This window comes from Pteropus vampyrus, unplaced genomic scaffold (assembly GCF_000151845.1).
Source record: "Pteropus vampyrus isolate Shadow unplaced genomic scaffold, Pvam_2.0 Scaffold19, whole genome shotgun sequence".
In the NCBI taxonomy this organism is placed as follows: domain Eukaryota; kingdom Metazoa; phylum Chordata; class Mammalia; order Chiroptera; family Pteropodidae; genus Pteropus; species Pteropus vampyrus.
Genome location: NW_011888800.1, coordinates 7,508,480 through 7,517,797, shown reverse-complemented (window position 1 = coordinate 7,517,797; position 9,318 = coordinate 7,508,480). Strand labels below are relative to the sequence as shown.

Sequence of the window (9,318 nt, the reverse complement as noted above, 5' to 3'; positions counted from 1 at the left end):
CTGAGAGAGCCCACCAGAGCCCTTAATGTTGGCTCCTTTTGCTGGCGCCCTGGCGGGGGCAGAGTGAGCCATCCCCTTCTCCTCCTTACAGGTGGACCCCTACCTGGGAACCCAGGGGGCTTTGATTGACAGATATCAAACATTGGTTTGCTGGTCTCTATCAATACTCCCTCCCCGCCCCCGCCCCGTCACCTTAGATGGCTCCTGGCAAGCCTGGCTGACCCCCAGGACAGTGTCACCCTGACCCCCTCCACTCCTGGGTTTCTGACGTCCTCTGGGAGGCGTTTCTATTCAGTCAAGCCTCTCCTTGTCTCCCCCGGCCCCCATACACTTTGGTATCCCCAGCAGGGGGAGACAAAAGTTAACACACCAGTATGGAAACCGTTGAAGGGAGACGTTTGTGGACCCCAGGGCATAGGGGGTGGTGGTATTAGAACTTCTTTTCCTATTTATTTTATAGATCTTATTTCTAATTTTTATTTTTGTGCATATGGCAATGTACTTCATATACTGGTACAAAGGTACACACATATATAAATCAGTATATATACACACATGCATACCCACAAATACGTATGTGAGGGGTACCTCTCAAAAAATTCTTACTAATAGCAGTGCATGTTCAAAAAAGTGGTTTAGACAATGTACCAGTTTGCTCGGGCTGCAATAACAGACTAGGTGGCTTAAAAACAGACATTTATTTTCTCACCGTTCTGGAGGCTGAAAGCCCTAGATCAAGATGTTTTTGGGATTGGTTTCTACTCAGGCACTTCTCCTTGACTTGCAAATGGCTGTCTTCTCCCTCTGTCTTATGGTCATCTGTGTGCGTCTCTGTCCTAATCTCTTCTTATAAGGACATCAGTTGTATCATATGACTTTATTTTAACCTAATTACCTATTTAAAGACCCTGTCTCCAAGTACAGTCACATTCTGAGGTACTGGGGATTAGGACTTCAATACAAGAATCCGGGGTGACACAGTCCATGTCATAATAGACACTAATAAAGAGGGGAAGTGGAATGTATATTTCAAAGGAAACCCCAGATTCAGGGTATACTGATATCCAAGAAACGCTGTCCTAGGCTGGAAGGGCACCCATATGCACACATACGTACATGTGCACGCACACACACACATGCACCCACGCACCCCTGTAGCATTTCCAGGTCCTGGTGGGAGGACCTGTGGCCTCATGAGACCCTCCTTCTGGCAGGAAAGAGGCACTCCTGGAGCGAGCCCGGAACTGCCGCCACCACCTGGAGGAGCTCCAGCAGCTGCAGACTTTCCTACAGGATTCCTATGAGGTTCCCCATTTGGGGTGGGGAGTAGTTGTGGTCGGGGGAAGGAGCCCTCTCAGAGAGAGGCCACTCTTCCTCAGGGTAGCCCGGAAGTTAGAGGGGAAGAGAGCCCTAGGCAGCAGAATCTGGTCCTCCCTGTGCGCCCAGGTGGCTATGTGGCTCAGGGAGAGGAACCTGGTGGCCACAGAAGAGGGCTGGCGGGACCCAGCCATGCTGCAGGCACAGTTACGGAAGCAGCAGAATCTCCAGGCTGAGCTGGACACGAGTGTGCACCAACGACAAAGGCTGCAGATGGTGAGGCCCTGGGGACCCAGCTGGGGGACCATGGAAAAGTCTGGCAGGCCAGATCATGGGGCAACTCCTCAGCGCCCCGCAGCGGCTCTGGACCATAATAATGGATGGCCAACATTCACAGAGTACTTTCTGTGTGCAGTCACCGTGCTAAGCAATAAAGGATAGTGAGAAACAGTAGCTTCCCTGGGCACCCTCTCCAAAACTGGTCCTTTTCCAACAATTGTAAAGATAGTGTTTTGATGTGACGGTTTTTAAAACTAGCTTGGAAAGACAGGAGGGGATACCATCCCAGCACAGCCAGCTGTCCTGTGGGTAAAGGAGTCAAAGCACAGAACCTTTTAAATTTACTCTCTCTTACTGACGAAGCTCAGGCCCTGACCGCAGGCCGGCTCCCTCTGGTACAAAGTGCCCTGCTAAGTATTTTCAATGTTTGTCCTCATTTAAACAAAATAACCATTATTACTTGAATTAAATAAATAAGGCTAATGAGTTCAGAGACGTTAAGGAACTTGCCCCAAACCACACAGCCAGAACACAGAGACTTGGCAGCTGTGGGGCTGGTGGTTGGCACCGATACAAGTGTCTTGGCACCAGCAGTCCGTATTGTGGTTGTAGGAAGGGCAGAGGCTGCTACAGGGAGGCCACCCAGCCTCAGAGACCATCCAGGAGCAGCTGCAGGAGCTGGGAGAGCTCTGGGATGAGCTGCAAGCCAACTGCCAGAGGAAGGCAGCCAAGCTGCAGGAGGCCTGCGAGGTAAGGCCATGTGGGCTACGAAGCAGGCTGAATGGGGGTCCAGGCCTCTCCCCCATGCCTACCTTTGTTCTGCCCCAGACCCTGCGTCTCCAGAGGAGTGTGAAGGAAATGGAGAGCTGGCTAGAAGCCATGGAGGTTGAGCTGAGAGTTCCCATCGAAGGCCAGAACCAGGCTGGGCTGGAGGAGCTCCTGGGCACTCAAGGAGAGCTGGAGGCAACAGTGGACAGGCAGGCCAGGCAGGCACAGGCGCTGCTGGGCCAGGCCCGGAATTTTGTACAGGAAGGCCACTGCCACGCCCACCATGTGGAAAAGCAGGCCCAGCGGCTGCTTCAGAGGTAGATCTGCCTGTACACATCCTCCCCGCCTGCCTCCTTCCTGTCCCCCAGCTCATCGCAGGGCTTCCCCCAGCCCTCGGCGAGGAGCACAGAGTGAGTGAGCAATGTGTCACCATCCGGCCCTCACACTGATGACAATAGTCCCTACCTGCCCTGGCCCTGCCCTCCACCTCTGCAGGCTGGAGAGCCAGCGGGAGCCCCTGCGGGAGCGCAGGACAACCCTGGAGGCCCGGAGCCTCCTCTTGCAGTTCTTCAGGGACGCTGATGAGGAAATGGCCTGGGTACAGGAGAAGCTGCCCCTGGCCTCTGCCCAGGACTACGGCCAGAGCCTGAGCACTGTGCGGTGCCTGCAGGAGAAGCACCAGGTGTGGGCCCACCTGGGGAGAGGGAGGCTCAATCAGCCAAGGAAATGGTGCTGAGGCCCTAATGGGTGCTCAGCCTCGGGGGCTTCGGGGACACCCTGGATTTTTTGTTGGTCACAAGAACAGGGAATTCCTTGGGGGCAAGTCTGTGGGATCCCACGAAGCTTCAGGCACAACACTAGGGTCCCCAGCAGAGTGTCCAGTAGCAGCCTTGGTCCTGTCTTCCTCCAGAACCTGGAGAGTGAGATGAGCAGCCATGAGGCTCTGATCCAGGCAGTGGTGGGCACAGGGCACAAGCTGGTGCAGGCTGGGCACTTTGCTGCCCCTGAAGTGGTTGCTCGGGTGCAGCAGCTAGAGACCGCCATGGGCTGCCTGCGGGCAGAGGCTACGCAGAGGTGGCAGCGGCTACAGCAGGCTCAGGAGACTCAGCAGCTCCTGGTGGAGGTGAGGAAGTCTGTGGGGCTCAGAGGGCTGGGGCGGGCATGATTACATCTGGGGTATATGCAAGCCCAGGAGGTGACTCTTCAGGGAGCTCTCGGCTCTGTGCGCCTTCTTTCACCTCCAGTTAGGTGGTCTGCCCTCAAAGTCTTGTGATTTCTTAGAAAACAGACTTTCCGTTTGGTTTGGTTTTGCTGAGTCTTCCAACCAGTGGTTCTCAATGAATGCTTTACATCAGAATCACCTTTAAGAAATGTCGGTACTCAGGGTCCATTCTAGGCCAAATCAGAATCTTTCAGAGTGAGAGCCAGGTATAGAGCATTTTTAAAGCTCTCAAGTGATTCCAATGTACAGCGAGGCTGAGAATCACTCTTAATCCTGATGTGTGAACTGTAAGCAAGGATCCCTGGAGGGCATCGTCCCAGGAAAGCTGCTCTCCTCTATGTCACCCCAGCTCCTGGAGGCAGAAACCTGGCTGGCCGAACGGGGCTGTGTCCTGGACATTGAGGACGTGGGCCAGAATGCTGAGGCCACGCGGGCCTTTCTGCGGCGGCTAGAGGCCACCAGGAGAGACTTGGAGGGGTTCAGCATGCGCATCGAGAGACTTCAGAAGACAGCGGCCCTCCTTGAGAGCGGGCAGGGCCCAGAAAGGTGGGTCAGAGCCAGGCCCATCTAGGGAGGAGCTGGGAGGGGCGCGCTCTACAGAGGCATATGAGGCTGGTCCCTCCTGGAGAGGAAGGTCTCCAGTAGGGTTGTCTTTCCTGCCACAGCCCCAAAGTGCTGGCCTGGATGCGAGCAGTGAAGGAGGGGCATTCAGGGCTGCTGCAGAGAGCAGAGGGCAGGCGTCAACGCCTGCGGGAGCAGCTGCAGCTCCACCAACTGGAGCGGGAGGCCCTGCTCCTCGATGACTGGCTGGCCAGCAAGGTGGCCACTGCCGAATCTCAAGACTACGGACAGGACCTGGAGGCCACCAAGGTGAGACACTCCTGAGCAAACCTAGGGGAGAGTGGATTGAGGCTGAACAAGGATAGAGAAGGTATGCGTCTGGGGAGGCAAGGGTGTGAACAGAAGGGGAGAGGGGGATCTCGACTCTGGCAGGATTCTGCAATTCTAGAGTCTGGGCCGAGGGGAGTTGGGACTGTCAGATACTGCCGAATCCTTCGTGACTTTCGAGAGCTGCTGGACACCAAAGTGACCCTCCTGGCCCTATGCTCTTGCAGGTTCTAGGAGAGAAGTTTGATGCTTTCAGAGAGGAAGTCCAGAGCCTGGGGCAAGCCAAGGTGCAGGCCCTGAGGGAGCTGGCACGCAACCTGGAACAGGCAGCACCCAGGCGCTATCCCCAGATTCAAGCCCAGAGGAGTCTCATTGAGGCCACTTGGGAGAGGCTGGACAGGGCAATAAAGGCCCGCACACAGGTAGATTGCCGTAGGCCAGGCAGCAAGTGGCTAAGGGGCAGAGACATCTGTGCCTTTTGCATGGGCCAGAGACAACCAGACCCTTCGCAGGGGGCGGGGGGCGGCGGTGTGTGTGTGTGTGTGTGTGTGTGTGTGTGTGTGTGTGTGTGTGTGTCTGCCTGCTTCTAAAACTCCCAGCTGGGTCTCATAGTCTTCCACCTCCTGCCCTCTCCACCTATTTGATTCCTCCTAGTACAGTTCACACCTGCAAGAGAAACAGCATTTCTGGCCAGCTTCTGACCCCTGCCAAGACCCCTACACACAGGCTTCAGTTTTAAGATATATGCCTTGTTGGCCCCTTTAACGGCTCTCAACTGGACGTGATCTTGTCAGGCAACGGTTTTCTTCACTCCACTCGTTTACTCTTCTTGTCTAAGTGCTCTCAGTGAATTTTTATGCCAAGGAAATCTTCAGTGTTCCCCTACAACCTTAGCTCTTAGCCACAGCTGGTAGTTTCTATAAAAGCAGGCGAGCTCCTTGAGCCCCTGGCAGACCCCACAGCCAGGAGATGCCATCTCTGAGGAGCCAGGCTAGAGCAGCCTTCTGGGCTGACCCTCTCCTCTTGGCCAAACCTCTTCCCCCGTGACCAATCTCCTTCCTCCCATGGGCCCATCCCTGCCTGCTTCGGAGCCTCCATCTCTGTCTTTCTCATGAGTTGTGCACTGAAGATCCTCTCCTCACAAGATGCCCCCTGAGGCCAGACCACATCATCAGTAACATTCTACATTAGTTCATTGAGCAGTTGCCACATCTAGGGCATTTTCTGTGCCTGGTCGCCATGAGCAAGTCACTAAGCCCTGGGGTCCTTATTATTTGCAAGGAGGTGGCCCAGGAGGGTGTGTCTCCAGGAAGGAAGAACCCTAAGAAAGAGCTCAGCCCAGAGCAGGCCCTCTCTCCTCTCCCAGAACCTGGCCGCGGCCTGTGAGGTCCATGGCTTTGAGCACGCGGTGGCCGAGCTCCGGAGCTGGATGCAGGAGAAGGCCACCCTGATGGCAAGAGACACCTATGACCACAGCCTGTTATCCAGGCAGACCCTGCAAAAACAGCACAAGTGCCTGGAGGTGAGTGCCCACACCCTGTGGGCTTCCTGTCTGAGCCCCTCCCTAAAGGCAATGTGTAGGGGGACCCCAGAGAGGCCAGGACTCTCCCAGCCCAGGGACTGCCTGCCCAGGTTGGGGAGCAGAGCAGAAGTGGCCTGGGAGATTCTGGGAAGTAGAGCAGGACTCCTCAGAGAAGACTTGGTGCTCCCTGAATGAGTAGCATGTGGCAGGTTGCCAGAGGGCGAGGTCTGATAGTATGCTCTGATGGCAGATGGAATTGGCAGCTATGGAGAAGGAGGTGGCACGGGTGCAGATGGAGGCCTGCCGACTGGGCCAGCTACACCCTGTGGCTCAGGAGAGCCTGGCTCAGCAGCTGGCCGAGGTGCAGGAGGTCTGGGCCACCCTGGATGCGAAGGCCCAGGAGCGAGGCTGGCAGCTGGAGCAGGCTGCCCAGGGCCGCACCTTCCTTGGACGCTGTCAGGAACTGCTGTAGGTGGCATCCTGCCCCAGTTGTTGGCTTAGCTATTCCCTGTTGTGTGTGGAGGGGTCACCCCAGCTCTTTAAGGAACTCTGCCTCCTCCTGTGTGGCTCATGCCCTGCCCTCCCCTCCCCCCCATGCTGCCCTTCAGACCCTGACAGCTGCTATCTCTCCCTGCCCCACAGAGCATGGGCTCAGGAGAAGCAGGCACTGGTATCCTCAGAGGAGCTGGCTGGGGACATGGCAGAGGCCGAGTGGCTCCTGGGGCAGCATGAGGAGCTGGAGCAAGAAATCAAGGAGCACTGCCTTCAAGCCCAGAATATAAAGCAGGAGGGGCAGCAGCTGGTGGACAGTGGCCACTTTATGTCTCTGGAGGTATCAGCACAGAGGTGGGCCTGGTGTTGAGCTGGACACAGAGCCCCATTACTCAAGGCCTCGGAACCTCTAACAGGAGTGAAGCCTGTGGGTGAGGAAGGCCAGGCTAGGGGCGAAGAGAGAGGGACAGAGAAGGGGAGGGTCCAGGACTCTCAGCCTTCCCTTGACGCTTCTGCTGGGCACTCCAGTGCTGCCCTACCTGGGTGGCTCCGCCCATCATGTCACCCACAGTACCCCCTCCCCACCAGGTGACAGCATGTCTACAGGAGCTGGAAGGGCAGCTGCAGGCGCTCAAGGAGGCCTGGGCCCTGCGCCGGGATTGCTACGAGGAGAACTGGTGCCTGCAGAAGCTGCGGCAGGGGCTGGACCAGGCCGAAGCCTGGCTGGCTTCCCGGGAGGGCCTCCTGCTGGACCCCACCTGTGGGGTGAGCCAAGGTCTTGCCCTCTCACCAGCTGCACTGTCCAGCAGCTACAGCCAAGGGAAGCTTCTGCGGCTCCTCCTCTCAACTGGCCACCCAGGCTGGGCTGCAGAAGGTGAAGGGAAGGCTCTCGGCACTCCCGGGAGCTGGTTCTCACCCTGCCTTCCTTCTCCCCAGGACTCAGTGTCCGATGTGGAGCTGCTGCTCTGCAGACACCAGGACTTAGAAAAGCTGCTGGCAGCCCAGGAGGAGAAGTTCGTCCAACTGCAGAGGAAGGTGGGGGTGAGCAAAGCTGGGGAGAAGGAATCCCAGGAGATGGGTCCTGAGGGCTGGTGGTGGGAGCGGTCCCAGTCTCAGCTTGCGAGTTGGCGGGGGGGGAGGGTGGCGGTCTCCCCAGGGCACTTGCCCTTCAGGAAAACCCCATTGTTCCTCTTGCCAGCTGCAGTATACTGTCATTCCCATATCCTGGTAGGCTGAGGTGCCACTGTGGGCTGGGAAGAGAGGGAATTCTAACCTGAAGGGAAATGGGCTCTCTCTGGGTGGGAGAGCTTTGGGGAGGAGAGACTGGGCATGGAGCCCCCACCCCTGGGGCCCTGACCTGACTCACCTTGCTCCCCTCCCTAGATGGAACGGAAGCTGCTGCAGCAGGTGAAAAGGCTAAAACCTGGAAGAGTTGGCAGTGGGCTGACCTCCCTTCAGCACAGGCCCCTTGGAAGCTGGTGGCCTAGGGCATGGCTGGCTGAGACAAGGGACCTACAGCCAGGTGTCCCTGTTGGGCAGCACATACCCTTGGCCACCATTGTCTCCCTGGAGCAGGCAGCCAGGCCGCAGGAGCCCAGCGGGGCCCTGGGGGTAAGGGCCACTCCCTGGAGCCAGTGCCGAGGCCCAGGGACCTGGGGCCACTGGGCAAAGGAGAAGAGCATCGTTGACCATGAGGTTGGGAAGGAGTGGTTACCTAGCCACCCTTACACAGGGGGCCCTGTCCTCTGTGCCGGTCCTCATGTTTCCTGGGCCCTATCTTGCACTTTCAGGATGCAAAGGGTGCCCCCACCATAGAGGAGTCTTTGGAGCTTAAGCAGCAGCTCCTGCCTGGGAGAAGGCAGGTAAGTGCCAGGAAATTCCTTCCCTAGGCACCTCCACAGAACCACTAGTGGGGCTCAGAGGGGCCATCGGGGCCTGGCCCCATGGCACTGTGGATGGACTCTAGGTGGACTCCCCTGGCCCCGGCCCCCATTCTTAGGACAGTTTCTTCTTGGGGCCACTTCACAGTTTTTGCCCCCACCCAGGTGGACGGTGGGAGTCCGCTTCCTCTCATTTTGGTTTCCTTGTAAGTTGCTCCCTGGCTCCCTCATCCCCATGGGCACCTTGGTTCTGGTGAAGCTGGTGTGGCCTCAGCGCCTACTCGCCACAGCCCAGCTCCAGTCCCTGGGACGGCTGCCACAGGACCTTGGGGGACGATCCCTGAGCCTGTTCCAGGAAGCGAGGATGGCAGTGGAGGTAGAGAGAGAACAGAGAGGGCCCACTGGGAAAAGCGAGATGACCATGGTGACCCCTGCCTGTCATATCTTCTCAGAACATGGCTTCTACATCCACCCTTGACCTCATAGGAGCCCAGTGTGAGAGGCCACGGGAATACCGTAACAGGAAACACACTTTTTCCTTAAGGTAAGGGCCAAGTGTGGGAAGAGAGACTGGCCTGGGACAGGCTGCCTCAGCAGGCGTGTCCTCCTGAGAGCAGCCTTGAAGCATGGGTCCCTGCATGGGAGGTGGAGAGTTTGATCCATGGCTGTCTGGGTGCAGGCTGAGCAGCGGGGCAGAGACCCTTTTTGCAGCACCATCTAAAGGACAGGGTGACAGCTGGCATCAAGCCCTGAGCAGCACATCAGGTAGGCTCTAGGGAAACCCTGGGGAAGGGGAGTGGGGGGCACTGACTCCCTGGGCTTCAAGCTGCTGGTATTTTATGCATCCTGGTAAATTTCACATCTAGTACCTGTGTAGCCTGTGAGAGAAGTGGAACTTATTGCCTTTGCACAAAGAATTTAAAGCCCAGAGAGGGTGAGCAACTTGACAA

General features: G+C 57.1%; 1 protein-coding gene across 1 annotated transcript in view; it reads left to right on the top strand.

Annotated features, from left to right (window-relative positions):
- SPTBN5 (spectrin beta, non-erythrocytic 5) overlaps nt 1-9,318 on the top strand; it is a 48,996-nt gene that overhangs the window by 37,198 nt on the left and 2,480 nt on the right. Inside the window, 20 exon segments of the mRNA XM_023527706.1 lie at nt 1,199-1,305; nt 1,447-1,593; nt 2,209-2,346; nt 2,425-2,681; nt 2,860-3,046; nt 3,275-3,487; nt 3,936-4,132; nt 4,252-4,456; nt 4,702-4,896; nt 5,841-5,996; nt 6,247-6,464; nt 6,639-6,828; nt 7,077-7,253; nt 7,425-7,529; nt 7,872-8,090; nt 8,279-8,350; nt 8,659-8,686; nt 8,689-8,744; nt 8,821-8,912; nt 9,048-9,133. Of these exon segments, the coding sequence (XP_023383474.1) occupies nt 1,199-1,305; nt 1,447-1,593; nt 2,209-2,346; nt 2,425-2,681; nt 2,860-3,046; nt 3,275-3,487; nt 3,936-4,132; nt 4,252-4,456; nt 4,702-4,896; nt 5,841-5,996; nt 6,247-6,464; nt 6,639-6,828; nt 7,077-7,253; nt 7,425-7,529; nt 7,872-8,090; nt 8,279-8,350; nt 8,659-8,686; nt 8,689-8,744; nt 8,821-8,912; nt 9,048-9,133 (3,045 nt within the window).